This window comes from Oryctolagus cuniculus, chromosome 17 (assembly GCF_964237555.1).
Source record: "Oryctolagus cuniculus chromosome 17, mOryCun1.1, whole genome shotgun sequence".
Taxonomy (NCBI): domain Eukaryota; kingdom Metazoa; phylum Chordata; class Mammalia; order Lagomorpha; family Leporidae; genus Oryctolagus; species Oryctolagus cuniculus.
This window is the reverse complement of record NC_091448.1, coordinates 66,412,521-66,434,631: the sequence shown is the minus strand read 5'-3', so window position 1 is coordinate 66,434,631 and position 22,111 is coordinate 66,412,521. Positions and strand designations below refer to the sequence as shown.

Genomic DNA, 22,111 nt, shown 5'->3' with positions numbered 1-22,111 from the left:
TCTTGTCCCAGCTGCTCCACTTCCGATCCAGCTCCCTGCAGATGGCCTGGGGAAGCAGCGGGAGGTGGCCCAGGTCCTCCCAGGGTCTGATTAGCAGGAAGCTGGAGCTTGGGGCCAGGACTTGAACCCAGGCGCTTTGATGTGGGACATGGGCACCTTAGAAGGGTGGTCTTGGCTTTGCGCATTTCCCTGGGATGTTCTGATCATTTTCGTCTAGGCAATAAGGCAACAGTGGAGAGAGATGACAGGAAGGAGACCAGGCAGGGTAGGGCTGTTGGACTGCAGGAGGTTGACCCTTCCTGTAGAGCTTAAAGGGACAGGAGCTTGGTGGGGTGGGGATGGGACGAGGCCTGGAGGGTCGGAGGGAGCAGGTTCACAGTGAGCCATGGCTGTCTGGATCCACAGGTGGCGTCTCCCAGGTGGCAGCCCACTGTGGTCATCTCCCTGGACAGGCAGCGGCAGACCGAAATGTCTTCTTCCTGGGCAGGAAAGGGCGGTGTCAGATGGCCAAGCCGCCGCGCCCGCTGTAGACATATGTGGTCCCCCCCACCCAGGGGCTGGTGCCACTAAGTACACTGCCACATTGTGTTCAGGCGGGGGGCGTTCCGGCCTCACAGCAGGAATAGGTTTTTTTAATCTGTGCATTCAACTCCCAGTCGAATGCCTCCTGTGTTCTAGGAGGGGCTTTGGTGGCCTGTGTGGCTGCGAGATGCGTTTGCCTCGAGTTATGAGATGCGGTGTGAGGGTGTCGCGGAATTCCCACTGTGCTTCTTGTACCTTCCCTCGTTTTGTCTTGGGTAGTCTGGGCTAAGGGTTCCTTGATGTTATTGAGGAGAATCCTTTTTTCTCAAAGAAACGGCTTTTGATTAAAAAAAAAATCATCTTTCCAGGGGCAGGTGCTGTGGCACAGTGAGTTCAGCTGCCCCCTGTGAGGCCAGCATCCCACATGGGCACTGGTTCGGGCCCTGGCTGCTCCACTTCCCACCCAGCTCCCTGCTAATGAGCCAGGGACAAGCAGCAGAAGATGGCCTAAGGGCTTGGGACCCTGCACCCACCTGGGAGACCCATAAAAAGCTCTGGGCTCCTGGCTTCAGCCTGTCCCAGCTCTGGCCACTGTGGCCAGTTAAGAGAATAAACCAGCGGATGGAAGATCTCTGTCTCTCTCTCTAGCTCTGCTTTTCAAATAAATACAATCTTTAAAAAAATAAACTTTCTGTAGTCTTATTGCTGTCTTATTTTTTCTCCTGCCTGCGTGGAGTTTCATTTCTTTGTATCCCCTTCATTTATCTCTCTCTTTCTTTTTAAGATTTATTTATTTATTTGAAATGCAGAGTTACAGAGAGGCAGAGGCAGAGAGAGAGATAGAGAGAGGTCTTCTATCTGCTGGTTCACTCCCCAGATGGCCTCAATGGCTAGAGTTGAACCAATCCAAAGCCAGGAGCCAGGAGCCTCTTCCAGGTCCCCCACATGGGTGCAGGGGCCCAAGGACTTGGGCCATCTTCCACTGCTTTCCCAGGCCATAGCTGAGAGCTGGATCGGAAGTGGAACAGCCGGGACTCAAACCGGTGCCCATATGGGATGCCAGCGTTGCAGGCTACGGCTTTACCCCCTCCGCCACAGCGCCAGTCCCTTTCCTTCAGTTTTTTTTTTCTTTTTTTAAGATTTATTTTTATTTTAAAGGCAGTTACAGAGAGGCAGGTGCAGAGAGAGAGAGGTCTTCCATCTGATGGTTCACTCCCCAGATGGCCTCAGTGGCTGGCGCTGTGTCAATCTGAAGCCAGCAGCCAGGAGCTTCTTCTGGGGTCCCAGGCGGGTGCAGGGGCCCAAGCACTTGGGCCATCTCCTACTGCTTTCCCAGGCCATAGCAGAGAGCTGGATCAGAAGTAAAGCAGCCGGGTCTTGAACCTATGCCCACATGGGATGCTGGCACTGCAGGTGGTGGCTGTGCCTGCCGTGCCACAGCGCCCGCCCCAATCCTTTCATTTCTTGAGGACAGAACTTGTGTGGCCTCGTTGGTCTGGGATCATTCTTTTTTTTTTTTTTTTTTTTTTTTGGACAGGCAAAGTGGACAGTGAGAGAGAGAGAGAGACAGAGAGAAAAGTCCTCCTTTTCTGTTGGTTCACCCCTCAATGGCCGCTGCAGCCGGCGCTCCATGCTGATCTGAAGCCAGGAGCCAGGTGCTTATCCTGGTCTCCCATGGGGTGCAGGGCCCAAGCACTTGGGCCATCCTCCACTGCCTTCCTGGCCACAGCAGAGAGCTGGCCTGGAAGAGGGGCAACCAGGACAGACTCCAGCACCCCGACCGGGACTAGAACCTGGTGTGCCAGCACCGCAGGTGGAGGATTAGCCTATTGAGCCGCGGCGCCAGCCTGGGATCATTCTTTATGTTGCAGGTTCTTTCCCTCTTAGCCCGGAGCTAGCTGAAGCCCAGAATTTCTGATACACTGCATTTCCGTTAACATCCGGTTCCAAGTATTTTTCAGTTCCCCTTGAAATGAACTTCCTGTGGCACTGGTGCAGTGTCTTTTTGTTACTGTTTCTAGTTTAGTGATTCTGTTGTAGTTTGAGAATATCCTTTGTGTGCTTCCCGTAATTTTCAGTTTAAACTTGTTTTAAAAAATTGAATTTATTTTCATTTTATTTGAAACACAGATAGAGAGGCTTCCTGGCTTCAGCTGGGCCCAGCCCTGGCTTTTGTGGGCATTTGGGGAGTGAACCAGCAGATGGAGGGTAGAGGGATACCTCTTTCTTTCAGTCCATCTACCTTTCACATAAAGTGAAAATAGAGAAAGGTGTTGAAGCCAGGAGCCAGGAACTCTCCATCTGGGTCTCCCCTGTGGGTGGCAGGAACCCAAGAACTCGCCTGCTACTTCCCAGGTGTGCAGTTGTAGGAAGCTGAACTGGAAGGGGTGGAGCCTGGACCAGACCCAGGACCTCCATATGGGATGCAGGTTTCCCAAGTGCATTTTTTTAAAGATTCATTTATTCATTTGAAAGAGTTACACAGAGAGAGGAGAGAGAGAGAGAGAGAGAGAGAGAGAGAGAGGTTTCCATCCACTGGTTCACTCCCCAGTTGGCCGCAACGGCCGGAGCTGTGCTGATCAGAAGCCAGGAGCTTCCTCCAGGTCTCCCACGTGGGTGCAGGAGCTGAAGCACTTGGGCCATCCTCTACTGCTTTCCCAGGTCACAGCAGAGAGCTGGATCAGAAGTGGAGCAGCTGGCACTCGAACCAGCGCCCATATGGGATGGCAGCACTGCAGGCGGTGGCTTTACCCGCTACGCCACAGCGCCGGCCCCTCAAGCACATTTTGACTGCTGTGAATGGAGCCAGGCTCAGATGTGTTTCATGGCGCAGGGCGTGGCTCTGTGTGGGTCTGCGTGGGAGGTGGGTGGTGTGTGGGGGGATCCATTCCCGAGCCCGGCGCATCACATCTCACTAGGATCGTGGATCCGATCGTCTCGCCTGTGAGCTCTGCACGTGGTTGCTTCACGCCTGAGCCTCGATTGTGTGCCTGAGAAGTGGGTGCCTGTCCCAGGGCTGCACTGTGGGCGTAGCGACAGGGTGCGGCCTCCACTGCCTGCCAGTACCCTCCTGCTGGAATCTTGCTCGCGGCGCCATGCCACTCCCATCACAGAGAAAGGGAAACCGAAGCCAGCGGAGACGGGGCTGTGTCTTGTCCGAGGCGCTGGGGCAGCTCTGTCACAACTCAGTAGTGACTTGGACACCGGTTAACTTCCGGTGAGGGTGGCTGGTAGCTCCCACACACCGGAAGGTGTTTGGAGAAACTGACCTTGCCCCCTTGGCCCAGGCCCTAGGAGGTCCATGTTCCCCCAAAAGAGCCTGAAGCCCCTTCTCTTAGTTGCTAAGAGACCCCGGGGTGTTGGGGATCAGCTCCCCCACCCCCACCGGCTAGGGATCCAACCCCAGGAAGGGGCTCCCCAACCCCCACCCACCCCCAGAAGGGACAGCAGGAGCAGGGGAGCCAGCACGGCCCCCCCCCAAAACCTTCACCTCCATAGAAGGAGTTAGGTCCTGTGGCGGGGGCGTCTCCTTTCCTGCTGGGATCCCGGGAGCTCTCCCCGCAGCTGATTGGTGGCCGCAGAGGTCATTGTTGCATTGTGACGCCCTGACCAGCACCTCTCCCTCCACTGTCCCCAGCTCGCTGGGCCTCAGTTCCAGCGACCGACCGACCGTGGGCCTGCGTCCTCCCCTTGGCCCTCCCTTTAGGGCACCAGGCTTCCCTGAGGCTGCCTCTAGAGAGGTAAGTTGTTAGCTCAGGGGGACTAACTCCAGGGGGCAGAGCAGCCCGGGCAGCAAGCGCCCTGCGTGCCCCACGCCTCTGTCCCCACGTGCTCTGTACCCTCTTGGCGGGCCGCTGTCCCTCACCACAGGCAGTCCTGGGCTCCGATGGGTCGCAGGAGCCCGTGGTTCCTCCCCTAGTGGTGGTGGTGGAGTCTGGCTCCAGCCTACACTGTGGCTACCAAAGCCCAGAGTCCTTCCTCCGAGCCACGTGGCCCCGGATGTAGAAAATGGGGTCACAGGGCTGCCCTCATATAAAGCATCCTCCTCCCCCCACCCTCCACCGCATCCCACCCTGCTGCCACCCTGACGGGGTGGGGGTGGGGGTGGGGGTAGCAGCCATGGAGGATAGGACGCCGGACCTGCCTCCCCGCACCTGTGCCAGGCACAGGGCTCCAACCCAGAGCTGCAGGACAGATTTGAGGGGCTGTGCGTGCTCTACAGGAATGGGGGTCCCGCCCCCTCTCAGGGCAGCCCCCTCCCTGTCCTGGGGCCCTCTGATGTGTACGCTTTTCAATCGATGTGACTTTGGCCCTGCTGTTTGCTCGGATGTCACAATGCATGCGACCCACTGCACATCGTCCCCTGACGCCAGGGACTCGCTCTGACAGGTCCCTCGGCGAAGTGTCCTCCTCACCAATCCCTAGGGTCCCCGTGTGACCCGGGCTGGCCTCGGAGCCAAGCCCGACATGTCCTCCTGGTCATGGTTCCGCATTGCTCCACCCCCAACCCCAGACCCCCAGACCAACTCCTCCTGCTGCTGCAGCCTGGGTCCTATTCTTAGAATTACTGAGTGGGAACTTGGTGCTTGAATGATGTTGAGGCTGGGAGGGGATGGGGGGCTCCCGGGTGGGAGGGGTCTCTCCTGCTCTGCGCACGTCTGACCCCATTTTTGGTCTGCCTCCTGAGCAGGTTTTAGGAAATGACAGCCATAGGAGGGGCCCTCTGTGTTTGCTGGGAGGGGAGGGGAGCCTCTTCCAGCAGCAGGTGCTTCTCCAGGAAACCCAACCCCCCCCTCTGCAGGTGGCCAAGGTCAGCCCCTGGGCGCCTCCCTCCTGCCAACCAGGTTGATCCAGGGGCACCCGCATGGAGGAGGGGCCTGGGGCCAGGTTCCGGTTTTGACCAGTTAAGCCTTGACCTGGAAAACCGGGTGGATGGCAGTTGCTACCTGGGTCGGCTGGTGTCAGTGGCTCAGTTCTCCTCCTCCTTGGCTCTCATAAAAGGTGCGAGGACCATATGAAGGGACACTCTAAAGTCCATTGAAAATGCCGGCACTGTGGCGGAGGAGGTTAAGCCACCGCCTGTGACACTGGCATCCCCGTGTGAGCTCTGCTTCATGTCCCGGCTGCTGCTGCACTTCCGATCCAGCTCCCTGCTGATGGCCTCGGAAAAGCCTACTGGGGTTAGGATGCACCTCCCACATTGGAGGGCCCTAGTTCAACTCCGGGTCATGGCTCCTGACTAGTGCAGTTTCTGGGAAGGCAGCACTGATGGCTCAGGGTTGACTGCGCCCCTTTTAAAAAATATTTATTCATTTATTTGGAAGTCAGAGTTACACAGAGAGAGAGAGAGGTCTTCCATCCGCTGGTTCACTCCCCAGATGGCCGCAACAGCCAGAGCTGTGCTGATCCAAAGCCAGGAGTTTCTTCTGGGTCTCCCACGCGGGTGGCAGGGACTCAAAGACTTGGGCCATCTTCCACTGCTTTCCCAGGCCACAGCAGAGAGCTGGATAGGAAGTGGAGCAGCCAGGACTCGAACCGGCACCCATATGGGATGCCGGTACTGCAGGCAGCGGCTTTACCCCTATGCCACAGCGCCGCCCCCATACGTGGATTTTTGAGTCCTTTTCACCACTGTGCACTTTCCTCAGCGCCCTTTTTGCCGGCTTCGCCCATCAGGTTTGGGAGTGTTCAGTCCACTGGGGAGGGGCTGAAAGCCCCCCTGGGGCTGTCTGGAATCCGGGTGGGCCCCTGGCTCTCTTTCTCTCTCCTTCTCTCTCTTTTTTAATTGATTTATTTACTTGAAAGGCGGAGTGACAGAGAGCTCTGAGCACAGCTGGGGACCGGCTGGGGCCGCACCTGGGTCCCCAGGCCGCTGGAAGGCAGGCTGTGTGGGTTTGCCATCCAGAGCTGTAGCCGGCCCGAGACAGTGGCTTCCTGCAGTTTCCCGAGTGTGCCCGCCTCATTCCGTTTGTCAAGGGCGACTTCATCCTCGCCTGCCTCTTTGGTTCCGCTCATCCTCTGGGTTGAAGCGTCCGACACCCCCTTTAGCTCTGCCCTCGGCCCCACGCCAGGTGAGAACAGCCACCCACATGTTATGCTAATATCCTACATGCTCAGGGGGCTTTCCAGAATGTTCCGCCACACTCAGCACCACAGTCTGGACGGGAGGCTGAGCTTTGCCGGGAGAAATTATCTGGGTGAAGCAAGAATTGGAGGTGACCCCTCCCCGGCCCCTCCTCCTGCCACCGCCGCAGCCACCGCCATGCAGCCAGCAGACCAGGCCTCCCCACCCCCACAGGGCTGAGCATCTCATCCACCCCACCCCTGCCCCAAGAAGTAGGCGACAGAAGCTCTCTGAAAGAATTCAGTGTCCGGAGAGGAAACAAAGCGAGGCATTGTGGGAAGTGGGCGTGGCGGGAAAGGGATGATTGTAACACTTAGATTGCAACTTTGGTATTCTTTTTAATTTTGAATTGCTTGTGTCCTGGACCCTTCCCGAAATCCCTTCTAAATTGAAACACAGCTGGCTGGGCAGCTGTCCTGCAGCAGCTGGTTAAGCTGCCGCTTGCAAAGCTGGTTGGAGTTCCAGCTGCTCCGCTTCTGATCCAGCTCCCTGCTAATGCACCTGTGATGCAGGTACTTGGGCCCCTACCGTCCACGTGGGAGACCCAGATGACGTTCTGGACTCCTGGCTTCAGCCTGGCCCAGCCATTTGGGGAGTGAACCAGTGATGAAAGACCTCTCTGTCTCCCCCCTCCTCCATTGCTCTGCCTTCCAAATAAAGAAATAAATACGTCTGTCTTTAAAAAATAACAGAATGGTAAATAGAGAAGAGTTTAGAGAAGAAGTTTAGCGCCAAGCGAATGCTTACCTCCAACCCCCCAATGTCAGAGGTGCCACCCATTCAGCAGGAAGGAGCCTGCGTGGACCGTGGACCATGGACTGTGGACCGTGTCGTGTCCCTCCCTCCCCACAGGCGACACTTGGAAGGCAGGCACAGGCCGTGCCAGGCCCCAGAGGTCAGAGGGCCGGGGGGTTCGGAAGGGCTGCTCTGGGCAGCCGCCGGCCGCCAGGGTCAGTGCAGCGCATCCCAGTCCGGTCATGCCGGTTCGTGCCGCTTCCTAAGAACGGACGTCTGTGCTCCGGGTTCTGCAGCTCACTCCTTTCATCTGGCGTTGCGTGTCTGAGAATGTCTGCGTGGCCGCCGGTAGAGCTGCTCTGTTCACTTGTGCGGTTTGGCTTCCCCCGAAGTGGCTGCTGGCTTCTTTGATGGAACCCTGGGGGTGTTTCTTTCCTTCCTCCCTCCCTCCCTCCCCCCTCCCTCTCTTCCTTCCTTCCTTTATTTTAAAAAAATTCTTATTGATTTATTGGAAACACACACACACATACAAATCTCTGTCCCACTGGTTCACTCCCCAAAATGCTCACAAGAGCTGGGGGTACACCAGGCCAGAAGCCAGGAGTCTGGAACTCCATCCGGATCTTCCACGTGGGTGGCAGGGGCCCAGGAACTTGGGCCAGCACCTGCTGCCTTCCAGGGTGCGCATTCGCAGGCAGCTGGAATCAGGAGCAGAGCCAGGACTCGAAACCCAGGCTCTCGTACGGGATGCAGGCGCCCCACGCGGCACCTCCAGCACCCTCAAGTTTGCTTCTAACTGTCCAAGTGACGGGAGCGGCTGTCATGTGCTCCCTGTGCCCAGGACGGGAAGGCTGGGCCGTGGGGGACACTTTTAGACCTTGGCCTTGGCCCGATCGTTGCTTCCAACACATTCCAGCTTCCTGGGCTCTCTCTGGTCCCCTGGGAGCCCTCACCCTGGAGGGTCGAGGTTCCCCCCTTACACCCCAGGCTTGGTCACTTCCCTTGGAGGCTGCTGGACTTCCATGTTCAGAGTCAACAGTTCCCCGCCCAGCGCCTGTGCAGGCTCGGGCGGCGGCAGCCTGCCCGGCCACCCTCCCGATGGGTAGGACACAGCTGATTAAATTTCAGTCTTTCATCTTAGCTCATGAACCGCACTGTTGTAACCTTTGCTGGACCTGCGTGTTCCCAGCCTCCTGGCTTGTTCCCAGAGGGTAACTTTCTCTCCGGGGGCCGGGGTGGCGGAGGCGGCAGTGGGGGGTGCTGGTTCCCGCTGATCCCAGCTGTGTCTCTGCAGGCAGACCTGCGCGTTATGAGCCTACTGCTGGGCTACGTGGACCCCTCCCATCCCAGCTTCGTGGCCGCCGTCCTCACCATTGCTTTCAACCCACTCTTCTGGAATGTGGTAAGTGCACAGCTACGGGGGGTGGGGGGGTGATTGGACACACGGACGGACAGATGGACGGCTCAGCCCTCTCTACCGGCCAGCGTTGGGGTACTCAACCCTTGTCCTCTGCCTGCTCCCCACCACAGGTGGGCCCCTGTTCTGCCATCCTGTGGAAGCCCCTCACCTTGGAGGGAGTGCCAGTAAGGGGGTCTTCCTGGTGCCACAAGTGAGCGGCCGTGCATCTATCTGTCCCAAGTGCCTGCCACCCCAGCGGTAGCTTTCTGGGCTGTGCCATTGGTTACCTGGGTGGTGAAGGGGACCCTGTTCCCTCCTCTGCCAGGCACACGACACCCGGGCTCCCCAGGTGTACACCACGCCACACCTCCCAAATGTGCCCCTGGTGTGTTTCTGTCTGTGAGGCTTTTCCTGCAGGATGTATATGCTGGTGGCCTGGACTGAGCACAGAGACCGAGCGGTGCCTGGCTGGTGTGTGGGTACCAAGGGGCTGCACGATGGGCAACGCTGGGGCCAGGTGGTTGGCTCCTGTGGCAGCGCGTCCCTGTGTCCCCCACCCCCACCCCGAGCTGTGGGGTGAGGTGCTGGCGTTTCTGCTTCCCACCCCCACCCCCACCCCACCTCTGTGGCGCTCTCTGGGCATCGGGGCTGGCTTGCTGATGCGGAGCTGCGGACGCCCTGTGCGCACCCTTCGGGCTAATCTGCAGAAGGCCAAGATTCGCGTCAGCCACACGCTGTTCCCTGCTGTTTTCATTTAAGGGGAGCCCTTGGTCCCGGGCAGAACTGGGCGTGTTTGCCATCTGCTGTTACAACTTGGGTCTTTTCGCCCATCTGGGAAGGGTGGTGGTGCGTGCGGGGTGGGGTGGGGGCCCAGCTCATCCCAGAGAGGCTGTCTCCAACACAGTGTACCCAGCACAGGAGGAGACGTGGCTCCCACTCCCCAGAAGACCCCCCCCCCTCAACTCCCCTGAAGCCGGGCTGGTTCTGCCTGAGCTGGCCTTGACCTCCTGCCCTGGCCCCTGGCGTGAGAGCTGTGTCTGCAGCACCCGGTCCGTCCGTGCACTCTCCCTAACCTGTGTGTGTACGCGTCACCAGCATGCCTGGGTGCTGAGGTGTGTGGAGCAGGGCGTGGCTCACTCTTGGCCTTGAAGGCCGGGGCTCCAGGCCCCTGGGGCTTGGGAGAGAAGACGTTTCTGTTTTCAGCCAGGAAGTTTGTGGAGTTGTTCTTGCAGCTCAGGAAATGGATAACGGTACGGGCAAAGGCTCCAGATCTGAGGTGGGGCATGTTGGGGTGGGCTCCATCCCAGCTGCAGGCCTCTTCCCACAGCAGGAGGGCCCTGTGCCCCCATGGCAGCCTGGAGCCCCGTCTCTGGCTGGCTGCCGGCCAGGTGTGTGGCCACGGACTCCGTCATTCCGGTGCCCGCTGGCTTCCCAGCTGGGCGGGCGCACGCAAGGCGGTAGTGGGGGGGGGGGCAGGGGGCGGGATGCTTTCATTCAGGCGTGAGCCCTCTTGGGTCTTGTCCCGCCCCTGTGGTTTTGTGCATTTCTTCTGAAGCTGCGTCATGGCCCCGGGGCTCCACCACGGCGGCCAGGCGGCTGACGTTGAGTGCTGGTCACAGGGCTCTGTTCTCTGGCCGTAAGTTTCTGATTTGTCCCATCTTGAACAAATTATCCCCTGGACCAGCTTGTGGGTGGGAGAGCCAGCGCCTGGAAGGCGGCTGCTGGGACCAGGAAGGGCTGGTGTCACAGCAGTGGGGGAGGGGGAGCCAGCTGGGGCAGGGCCTGTGGCTGGGGGTGGGAGGTGGGGCGAGAGACCCTGCTGCCCGCAGTAGGAGGGGTCGCCCTGTGCAAGCTGGCAAAGGACAGGGATGACAGTTAAGCAAGCGTCAACCCGGGAGGTGGGGCTGGCCTATCTGGCTGAGCACCACAGAGCCGGGGTCCTGGCGAGCCCCCTCACGCCCACCCCAGCTGCCGCTCAGTGTGCAGAATATGGAAGAGACTAGGCCCATGGGGCGGCCTCTCTTTCTAACAACTTACTCTTAGGAGAACTCAGTCCTGCACTAACTCAGCCCTGCAGGGCCGAGGTCAGTCCCTTCCCTGGGCGGAGTCCCCATCTCCTCCTCCCGCCACCTCAGCACCCTGGGGACCGAGCCTGCAGCACGTGAACCCTGGGGGTGGGGGGAGCCTGCTCACACCACATCCAAATCAGAGAGGTTACTTAGGGCCAACGACGGGTCAGGCAGCGTCCCCGGGCACTGGGCAGGTGCTGTGGCGGCCTGCAGGGGGAAGGTACAGGAGGGAGGGCCCGGGCTGGGGCCTGGGGGACAGCGTGCCAATCACGAGTGCAGGGGTCCTGGTTTGAGCCTGTCCTTGTCCTGGAGTCAGGCGGTGGGGATAGTGGCACGGGCCCCACAAGTTGTGGGAGGACTGTGTTTGGAGGCTGAGCTGGGAGCCCGGTCAGCCACTGAGGCCCAGATGGAGGCTTACTGCGGAGCAGAGCCAGGGCGTGGTGTGTGTGTGTCGGGGTGGGGGGGTGATTGCTGCAAATGTCCAGGAAGACTCTGGTGGGACTGCGGGAACATCTGCCTGGGGCCCGAGGGGCCAGGGGGAGGCTGTGGCCATTGAGATGGGGCAGCCGAGGGCCGAGGGGCTGCGGAGTGAGAGTTCAGTTCTGTTTGCGCAGGTGGGCAGTGGCCATGCGCTCCAAGAGGAGGTGGAGGTGGTGTGTCTGGGGTTTTGGGGTGTGGCTGGGGCGGAGTCTAACCTTGATGCTCTGCCCAGAGGGGGCTATAGGGGGTGTGGCCTCCATGCCTGGGTCTCCCATCTGTGCCTAGAATCCTCAAGCTGTGGATACTTGGGTCTGGGCCCTGCAGCCCCACCTGGGGTCAACAAACTGTGGCCAAGACCTCCCTGGGGTGCTGTCCCCTCCCACCTCCATGAAGGAGGCCCTTCTCCAGGGTCCAGGGCAGAAATCTAGAGTCTGCCCTCAACTCCTTCTAAACCCTGCCCCAGGGTCCCGGTCCATCCAGCTTCAGGCCACGTCTGTGCAGCCGCCTGGCCAATCTCCCTGCAGGTCACCCGCAGCCGTCCCCAAGCGCATGGCTGTTTCCAGCACCCAGCGGCCACTCTGCCGTCTAGGAGGGGTTAGCTCCTCGGCTGACCCAGGAGGCCCCTCCGCAGGCATCCTCTTGTCTGCCTCCTGGTCATCTGGGTCCTGGCTCCTCCCAGGGTCACCTGGTCACTAGCATTCGGGGCCAGCCCAGGCACTGCCTGACGCTCAACCGCAGCCCTGGCCTCTGCCCACTAGGTGGCAGTAGCGGCCTGGCCTTGACACTACCTGCGGCCGCCAGGGGCGCAGTCGCCTTTGCTGGTCTGAGTGCCCAGCGCACGTCCAGAGTCCTCTCAGCCACCATGTCTAGTCTCCCCATTTACTCCTCGCAGCCCACTCAGCAGAGCGTCTCCCCACCCCCACCCCTGGCTTTGTGGGTGAAAAAGAACTGCAGGGGAGTCAGACACAGAGACCCATCACCTGAGCTCCCCGCTGAAGGTGGGACAGGCGCCCCCTGCTGCCCAGTCCCTAGGGTGCGTGCGGTGATTGACAAGTCAGCTGTGGAGACAGGATGAAGCCAGCCAAGGTGCATTTCTAGACAGGGCGGCCGGAGTGCGATGGGCTCCCTGCAGGGCACTGCCTGGAAGGTGGGGGTGGGGCGGGGTCCCTCCAGCTTCAGGGGCCAGGTGCCTCGTGTGTTCCCTTCCATGCCTCCTGGTCTCCTCCCCACTGCCCTCCTTCCTTGTCTGTGAGCACCCCACCTTCGGGCCCCCCTGCATGCACAGTGCATCTGCCTCACCCCCCTCTCTGGGCAGATCCATCAGCGTGCCCAGTGAGAGAAAGTGGTGGACCAGGTCAGCCGCCGACAGACACCTGGCCCTCACTTACACACCAGGCCAGGGCTCCACCCGTGGCCCTGCTGGTGCCAGCTGGCGGGGGCCCATGAGCACGATGTCTGCATTAGGGTGGGTGGCCTGCCTGCCAGCCAAGATGGACCTGTCTCAGGGTATTTGGTTAGGGAAGAGGTGGCTTTGCCTCTCCAGGAGGTGGAGGAAGCTCCTCCCTGCCCTGGGTGGAACTGGGGTTCCCACGGTGGGCGTGTTTGACCCCCTGATGCCTATACCTGTGACCTCAAGGGCTGGATCAGCCTCTTTGGAGGGAGTTTCCTGGCGACTGGACAGTAGGTGGCGCTGTGGGTGCAGGGAGGCAGGAGCTGGAGCAGCTGGGGTGTAGCCACCACACTGCCTGCCACCTGCTCCTCAGTCACCAAGCCTGTGCTCCCTCCCCTGTACCACCGCCACCCCCTCAGGCTCCCGCTCCAGCCAGCAATCCTTTGTCTCATTTCTGGGTGCCCCGAGGAAGTGCTGAGTGCCCAGGAAGCTGGCGCTGAACCGCCTGCAGCGGCAGTCCTGGTCCCATCCATCTGTGTGTGCATGGATGTGTGTGAGTGTACATGAGTGTGTGCATGGATGTAGGTGTGTACATGTTTGTTGGTGTGAGCGTGTGTGCATGTATGCATGTATGTGGGTGTGCATGTGTGTGGGTGTGCACGCATGTGGGTGCAAGCATGTATGTGGGTGTGAGCATATGTGCGTGTGTGCATGTATGCAGGTGTGCGTGTATGTGGATGTGAGCATGTATGCAGGTGTGTGCATGTATGCAGGTGTGTGCCTGTATGTGGGTGTGAGCATGTATGCGGGTGTGTGTATGTATGCAGGTGTGTGCATGTGTGCACGTGTGCATGTATGCAGGTGTGCGTGGATGTGAGCATGTATGCAGGTGTGTGTATGTATGCAGGTGTGCACGTATATGGGTGCGAGCATGTGTGCATGTATGTAGGTGTGTGCGTGTATGTGGGTGTGAGCATGTGTGCACGTGTGCAGGTGTGCAGGTGTGCGTGTATGTGGGCGTGCACATATGTGGGTGTGAGCGTGTGTGCATGTATGTGGGTGTGAGCATATGTGCATGTGTGCATGTATGCAGGTGTGCACGTATGTGGGTGCGAGCATGTATGCAGGTGTGCATGTATGTGGGTGTGAGCATGTATGCAGGTGTGTGCATGTGTGCATGTGTGCCTGTATGTGGGTGCGAGCATGTGTGCATGTGTGTAGGTGTGTACATGTATGCAGGCGTGTGCCTGTATGTGTGGGTGTGGGTAACGAGAGTGTGTGTGTTCCAGTCAGAGGGTGGGAGACAGGGTGCAGTGCAAACCAGCACCTGTGTGAGACCCTTGCTCCCATCGGGCTCTGGAAACCTGGCTCCCAGGGCGTGGCTCTGTACCCAATGGGCTCTGATCCAGTGTTTCGGGGCCAGAAGGCACTCTCTGCCAGGGCACAGCGTGGGTTTGCTGGAATGCAAGGCTGGGCTCGCTGGTGTAGCCTGGGGCCTTAGAAGGGTTTTGATCTGAGCAGAGGCAGCTGGCTCTGAGCACGCAGGGTGCTAGCCAGCCCGCCCTGTGTCTCTGTGCCTCGGGGCCGGTGCAGCCCGAGGCACCGTGGCCCTCCCTGCTACTCACAGCCATGGGCTCTGTCTCCCGCCGGAAACAACCCAGCCTGCCCTGGCCCCGTGTGCCCCGTGTGCCCCGTGTGCCCTGCATGGAGAGTTCCACGGCTCACTTCAGAACAGCGGTATCCAAGCAACGTGGCGTCAGGAACTGGGTCAGCTCACAGCCTTTGCCAACTGGGCTCGGAACGACACAGCCCAGAACAAAGGGAAGGGGTCGGGGCCGGCAGGACCCCCAGGTCCCCGATGTGCCAGAGACATAGGCTGAGAGTTCTTAAGGGAGCTGGCCCTGGGCGGGCGTGGGAGGGGCGTCTCCAGCCCGCCTCTCCTTGAAGCTTTATTTTCGGTCCTGGCTTTCGTGGTGTTACGAGGCAGCGGACGGCGCGTCCTGTTCCTGCTGTGGTGTGGATGCTGCTTTGGTATTGCTCTCACTCTGGGGACCAGGAGCTGGGAGCAGGGCTGAATTCTATTCCTTGGCTTTGTCTTTTTTTTTTTTTTTAAAGATTTATTTATTTGAAAGGAAGAGTTAAAGAGAGGGAGGCAGAGGCAGAGAGAGAGAAAGGCCTTCCACCTTCACTCCCCAAATGGCTGCAACAGCTGGAGCTGTGCCGATCCAAAGCCAGGAGCCTGGAGCTTCTTCCAGGTCTCCCACATGGGTGCAGGGGCCCGAGGACTTGGGCCATCCTCCACTGCTTTCCCAGGCCACAGCAGAGAGTGGGATCGGAAGAGGAGCAGCCGGGACTCGAACTGGCGCCCATATAGGATGCTAGCACTGCAGGCAGCAGCTTCACCCGCTATGGCACAGTGCCGGCCCCTTGGCTTTGTCGTTTAAGATTTATTTATTTATTTTTATCTATTTGAAAGGCAGAGTTACAGAAGGAGAGAAAGAGAGAGAGAGAGAGAGAGAGAGAGAGAGAGAGAGAGAGAGATTTTCTATCCACTGACTCACTCCCCAAATGGCTACAACAGGGTCGGGCTGAAGCCAGGAGACAGGAACTCCATCCAGGTCTCCCACTTGGTTGCAGTAGCCCAAGCACTTGAACCACCTTCCGCCAACTTCCCAGACCCATTATCAGGGAGCTGGATCAGGAGTGGAGCGGCCGGGACTCGAACCCCTGCTCTGATACGGGATGAGGGCATTGCATGCTGCCACTTAACCCACTGTGCCAGAACACTGGGCCTTCTTGGCCTTTTTCTTCAGTATTCCCAGCACGTCTGGCCCTCCTGCTTCTTCCTCCTGAGCCTGGCTGCCTTCAGGGTGGGTGGTGTGGCTTGAGTGGTCCATCCTGCTCCATGCCCCACTGTCTCCCTCCCAAACATCTCCTCCAGCCAACTTCTGGGCCAGAGCCCCGTGCACTGTGGATGGTAAGTGTGGTCTCACTTCCTCCCTGCACCAGGAGCTCTGGGAGCTGAGGGCAGGTCTGGGCCTAGCCTTCCTAGAGGAGGAGCCGTGCAGAGGCCCCGGGAGTGGTGGACCCTGGCAGGGTCAGCCCCTGCCACTGTGTGTGCATTTATGAGGTGCAACCCCTGGGGCCAGCCTGGCTGCAGCGTCTGCTCCTCCCCATTCTTGTGTCTCCTATTTAGGGGCCGGTTGAGATTGCTTAGGAAATTTCCAAGCTGAGCTTTGCTTTTTGTTGGCTCATTTCATTGCTAACCCAGCTGCCTGGTCTGGGACGTGCTGTGTGGGCTCTCCAGGAAGGGCAGTCTCCTCCCTACTTTGCCCAGATGTGGCAATGAGGCTTGGGGGACGGAGGCGGGACCGGGTACAAAGGGCTTTGGCTCAGAGGAGAAGCCGTGGTGGGCGCCAACGCTGCGGGGTAAGGGGGGAGTTCCCAGTGTCTCTGTCTTCTGCCGCTTCTGCCGGCTTTGGGCCAAGAGCTTTGACTCGTGCCCCAGCGAGTTCTGCAGCCAGGCGCCCTTGCTTCCCTAGGCACGAGGAGTCAGACCCACGGACTACTGGGTGCATATGTTCTGGGCCATGCGAGGGAGCCACGCCGTGCCAGGTGGCCTTGGGTTCCCGGTTCCCCTGGGGTGCTGCTGCCAAGGTGCCCTGGCTGCTCCGCCGTCGGCCTTGACCCCACCACCTTTGTCCCCACTTCCTGCTGGGCTTGCCTATCACCACTCAGGAGGGCTGAGCTGGGAGGTGGGCGGTGCCCACATGACCACACTTGGGCCCAGCCTTGCATTCCAGGGAATGGGGCCCTTGTTTGCTAGCAGCTGGGCCTTGAGTCAATCTCAGGAGTTTACTCAAAAGTGGGGACACTGGCAGGCCCCCCCTCCCCCGCAAGGTGTGCTTGGGCTCCTGCTGACCTCGGGCGTAGGGGGCCGGGGCTGGCTGTGGGGGCTGCACTGGGCAGTGTCAGGTGGAGGGGGACAGGGAATCCAGTCCTGATGGAAAGCAGACTTCAGAGAGGCTGGTGGTCGGTGCACAAGTGTGGGGACAGACCGGAACCCTCCGCCACTGCAGCTCTCTCAGTCAGGTGCCCGTGCCCGAAGCACTGGCCCAGTCCCCCGGAAGCAGGCACAGGGCCCTGCGGTGTATGGATGGCTTGAGGAGGCAGCCACAGGCTCAGCCGGGCTGCTGAGACCCTTGAAGATGGTCCGCAGTGTGCCCGGAGCCCCTGGGGCAGCCACATGACCCTCCCTGCGCCTCTCCAGCCGAACGTGACACACAGCTGTTAGCCGCACATGGGCACAGGTAGCAGGGGGCAGCTAGAGGCGGGCAGTTCAGATTCCTGTGTGCTGGGCCCTTGTCTCATGGAGCTGTGTCCTGCGCTGCCTCCCTGGGAGAGCTGGGGGCAAGAGAAGGAACTGAGTTCCAGTTCTAACCCTCTTGGGTCCGCTGTCAACCCAAGGAGGGAAAGAGGCTTGGAAACTGTAGGATTCAGGGACGGGCACTCCGTAGGGCGCAGGCGCAGGGGCAGGGGCAGCTTGCCGCCCCCTACCCTGTATCCCCCACTTCTCCCCTCCCCACCAGCAGGAAGCCCTGGGCAGAGGGAGCTGGCTGCTGGCATGGGGCTCTCACCTCCTCTGGTGGCCCTAAGCTTTGTGGGTCCTCCTAGAGGTGTCTGTGGCCTGGGCCCGTCTGTGAGCCATTTGGGGGACGCCTTGCCACGCACGTGGGTGGTGTGGGGCAGCCCGGTTCAGGGGCCAGCAAAGAGTCCAAGAAGCTGGTCTGGAAGGCTCAGTGTGGGGGAATACCCTCTACCAGGAGCCAGTGCCATCAGGGCAGGGACTGGGGCTGTACCCAGGGAGGGTTTGTGGGGTGGCTGTGAGGGCCCCTGACCTCGCGTGCCGCGTGGCCTCACATCCCGGAAAAGGCGTTTGGTTCCCGCCCTCCAAACTGAGAACATCACACCTTGCCCAGGGGCACCACTGGGGGCTCGGATGAAGGGCAGCCCCTGGCCAGCCTGAGTTGCCTCACACCCTTCCCCTTCCGTCCACCTGTATGGTGCGGTTGTCATGGAGACCAGATGCGTAATGGTGTGAGAAAGAAACTTCTTGGTCCGGGCAGAAGGGGTTAAGTCCTTACTATCAGTGGGAAAGGCCATGAAGTTTTTTTTTTTTTTTAATGCTTCTGTTTGTTTATTTAAAAAATTCGTGTGAGAGGCAGTCGAGGGCAGAAGGCACGGAGGAGGGCCCCCCCACCTGCTGGGTCCACTTTCCCAGATGCCTGGCTTGTTGGCTGAAACTGGGAGTGGGAATGCAATGCAGGGACCCAACTCAGCCATCACTGCTGCCTCCCAGGGTCTGTGTTGGCAGGAAGCTGGAGTCTGGAGCGTGAGTGACGGCGCTTCCCCAACCCCGAGGACTGACAGACTGCAGGTGCAGTTGCCGAGGCCAGGGTGTGGCCCCCTAGAATCGGCCCCAGTAACAGCACAGTGCCTGGAAGCCCCTCCTTCCCCTCCAGCTAGGAGGCGCTGTGCCCAGCTGTGTGTGCACTGCTTCCTGCCCACCTCCTGGCAGCCCCTCGCCAGGGTGCCGGGGTAGGGTCTGAGCTCCAGGGGGCCCAAGGAAGCTCAGCGGGGATGCTGCCCGGAGGAGAGGATGTGAGCTGCACAGCAGGTTCACCCTCGGTCTGCAGCAGGGACCCGCCTGCCCTGTGTTCCCCTGGGGACCCCCTGTGGGATGGGCGTGTGTGTGCTCTCTCCCTGTGTGGAACACAGAGCTCCACCTGCCCCGTGCGCCTCCTCAAGGGCCCCTAGCCTCGCCCGGAGCCCACTCTTGGAGCCAGGCCTTGGAGCCCATGAGGCCACTGTGGGTGCTGCGGTGGGGCAGGGTGACCACTGGGAGCGGTCACGTGCAGATCAGATTCTGCCTCTTGTCAGACAGGTGGGGATCTCAGGTGCAGCTACCGGTAAGGCAGTGGTGGCAGGTGAGGGGGTGGGGCCCTGTCAGACGGGACACACCAGCCTGGGCAGGGGTCAGGGGTAGTGGCTACAGTGCAGGGGCCCCAGCCACCCACGCTGGGTGCCCAGAATCAGCGGCTCTGATATCATTGTCACCACTCCTCCCAGCGCGCTGTATCTGCTGGGTGCTGATAGGGTTCCAAGGGGTCAGCTCTGAGCACCAGGGTGAGGGTGGGGGGCTAGGCAGGATGGGGGAGGGACTCTCACTCTGCTGCTGCCCCCAGCTCTACACACCTGCAGCAAGATGGGAACCCAGCCCCTAGCCACACAGCACTGGGCCCCTGCGGGCATCAAGAGGCCACACACCCCGCGGCACCCTCCCCGCTGGAGCTGGAGCCCGCACGTGTCCCTTGCTGGCTTCTCTCTCCACGCCTTGACATCCGGGCTGCCCTGTGCCCCGCCTGTGTCAATATTTTGGCCGCACGTGAGACTTCCTGTGGGCAGGGCTGCGCAGGGCTGCACGTGGAGTGGCCGCGTGAGGCAGCCCCATGCCAGCCAGGCCTCTGCCTCCACCCCTCACCGCCCTCATCAAGGGCCCTGAGGCAGTGATGCACCTTCCCTGCCCCCACCCCCCATCGCCCTGGGCCCCTGAGCACAGGGACCCTCAGGCAAGATGGCTGGCTGCTCAGAACCTCAGTTGTCTCACTTGTGAAATGGGCCCAGTGGCAGGGCCCAGCAGATGGGGGAGCAGCTCAGTGACTTCCCCTTGTCTCGCCTCCAGTCCCACTGCCCGGTCCACCTTCTACAGCCACCACGGGCCTTCTGTTGTGGAACCGGCCTGTGGCCTTTGTTGTTGGAACCCAGCTGGGCAGCCAGGGCTATGGCATCCAGCCCGGGATTGGCTGCTCTGTCTGAAGCAAGACCCTGAACCGCACTCCCGTGCCTCAGTTTCCCCATGTGAATCAGACTTAACCAGGGTAATGGTAATGAGTAGACTGCCCGAGGCAGGGCCAGGCAGAGCCCAAGCTGGCTGTGGCTTTGTCCTTGGGGTCCTGCCCCAGTGTGTGCCTTGGAAATCAGGATGCCTGTGGATTCCGCCAATCATATGAGCCCCCGCCCTGGGCCCTGGTGGAAAATAGAATTTGACCGTAGGGCTGGGTGCAGGAAAGATTGTGGCCACCAAGTCCCAGATGTGGGGCCTGGGGCTCGGGGCATCCAGGACACAGGGCATGGTTGGTTAGGAGGCAGTTGTGTAGGTAGGCTGGGGTGGGCAGAGCTGGAGAGGAGTGGCTGAGGCGGGGCTGGACGCTGCCTTGCACCTGCTGGGCTGGCGTGGAGCCGCGTGGGGCTGGCCGGGCGGGCTGGTCCTGCACCTGCTACACCTACAGAGTCCTCCACCCTCACGGCACTGCTCCCTTGCCACGCGGGACTTTCCCCAAGGTGAAAAAGGTGCTGACAGGTGTCCAGACATGGGCCGGGGTCAGTCCAGCTGGGCTGCTCATTGGCTCTGTGGCTTTGGCTAAGTCACTGCCCTTCTTGGGCCACGTCACCTCCACTTTGCCTTTTGTTTGGTCATGGAATTAGGCCATGTGTGCTAAGGGCAGGGCCCAGGGCCTGGCCCATGACTGGGGAGTTGTGAGGGTCAGGGGGAGGGGGCGGGGACAGCCACCAGCGCCCGCTCCCGCCTCCCACACAGGCTATGCTTGGCCCAGCCTCAGCACTAGCCAGGCCATGTCTGGCTTGCTCTGTGGCACCTTGCTGCCCCTGGCCTCCCTGAGGGTGACAGCTGGCTGCTCGTCGGGCAAACCTGAGGGCTCCCTGTCTGCTTCCCCCAGACACTTGCCCGTGGCCAAGGGATGGGGTGAGGAGGTGCTGGGGACGCACCGGCCTCGGTCCTCTGGGGTCCCTCTGGCCAGAGCAGGCCTGTGTCTGCTGTGAGTGGTGGAGAAGCTGGGTCTGGGGGTGGCAGCCAGACAACAGTGTGGGGTTCTAGCCCCTGTCCCACTACTGCTGCTGGCCAGGGGCTGTTGCATCCACTCTGCCCCTCACTCCTGGCCACCCGGTCCTGGCTCCGCCCTTGCACAGAGCCTCTTGGGAATCCCAGCCAAGACCCCCCAGCCTCCTGACTGCAGCCCCAAACACTCACTTCGACCCAGAGCCCCCTCCCCCTCAGCCTCCTCCTGTGCCTCCCTGGCTTCCTCCACACCCCCGGGACAGCTCTTCCTCCCAGCCCCACTGGCCTTTGTCACCTCCAAGGACTCGAAGGCCCATTGCAGGGGCCCAGCCCAGGTGCTGTTCCCAATGGAGGCGACTTAACACTGCCAAGTACTCCCAGCACGCTGCCTGCCCTGTCAGGTCACCGAGGGCCAGGCCTGGGCCTCAGACAGGCTGCCAGGGCTCCAGCCCTGGTTCTACCCGCCCTGAACAAGTCATTTAGCCTCTCTCAGCCTCAGTGTCCTGCTGGGTGATAGGCACAGTGGTGCTGGCCTCCAAGGCAGGGCCTTGCCCCGGAAGTCCCAGCTTCCCCAGCAGGGAGGGGCTGTGGAGGGGGAGGGCTTCGGGGGTCAGTCTTGCCCGTGGCTTGTGCTGGCTGCAGAGCCTGAGCAGCCCATGAAGCTCTCCGGGGCTCTGTTCCAGTCTGTAAAACTGGGGAGAGCAGCATATGCCTTAGGGAGGAAGCGAGCAGGCGGGCCCGCCCGCTGCGGGTGGGGACATGGGAAGGATGCAGACGGTTTGCAATGCATCCTGGAGGTAGCACCAGGTATGTGGCCGGACGCCTTCCCAGCAGGCCTTGCTGAGTGCCAGGCACTCAGGGTGGGCTGTCCTGCGGGCTGGGGGCGGTCTCTCGGAGGGGCGCAGCTGGAGGGTCCTCCTTCTGTTGCCCATGAAGACCGCAGGCCCAGGGGAGCAGGACGTTGGCACAAGCCCAGTGCCCAGCTGGGCTGCGTCCAGTTCCGTGCCCTTGGCTCCCGCTCCTCTGATTGTCTTACAGCAGGTGCCACATGCGTGGGGCTCTGGGGCCCCCGGCCCAGCCTACCAAGCGTTGCCCGGTCCCCTTTGGGCCCAGAACTGTTGGGTGCCTTCTCTGAGGCCTGCCTCCCCTGGCCCCCAAGGGAGGACCTGCACCCAGAGTGTGGTCTGCCTCCACCGTGGCCTGCAGCATCCCACTAGAGGCCTGCTGAGGTCTGCTATGGTTCTTCTGCCACCCAGCAAACACTTCCTGAGCTTTTGCCGCTGCAGGAGCTGTGGGGCGTGTGGAGGCTCCTAAGGGCCGCTGTGTGTCCCGGGCGGGCAGTGAGCCGACCCCGGCCACTCTCCTGCAGGACTCCACGTGGGAAGCAGTGTCTCTCCCCGGGCGAGTGTTTGCACGCACCGCACACCCGGTGTGTAGAGCAGCATGAGACCAGAGAAGTCGGCTCCGTGCAGAGGCT

General features: G+C 60.7%; 1 protein-coding gene and 1 long non-coding RNA gene across 8 annotated transcripts in view; both read left to right on the top strand.

Moving 5' to 3' along the window:
• PEMT (phosphatidylethanolamine N-methyltransferase) overlaps positions 1 to 22,111 on the top strand; it is a 60,744-nt gene that overhangs the window by 3,821 nt on the left and 34,812 nt on the right. For 3 of the 7 annotated variants that reach the window (XM_051830752.2, XM_008251612.4, XM_008251608.4), the window contains one exon: positions 8,676 to 8,783. In XM_051830752.2, the coding sequence (XP_051686712.1) occupies positions 8,691 to 8,783 (93 nt within the window). In that variant the 5' untranslated portion in view covers positions 8,676 to 8,690. Of the gene's footprint in view, positions 1 to 4,159; positions 4,263 to 8,210; positions 8,593 to 8,675; positions 8,784 to 22,111 lie in introns of those variants that run through there. The other 4 variants (XM_017339355.3, XM_070061752.1, XM_008251610.3 and 1 more) reach the window with 4 other exon arrangements.
• On the top strand, positions 10,430 to 18,164 carry LOC127486646 (uncharacterized). Its single transcript, XR_011383803.1, has 2 exons — positions 10,430 to 13,440; positions 13,813 to 18,164. It is a non-coding gene; the product is annotated as an uncharacterized lncRNA (long non-coding RNA).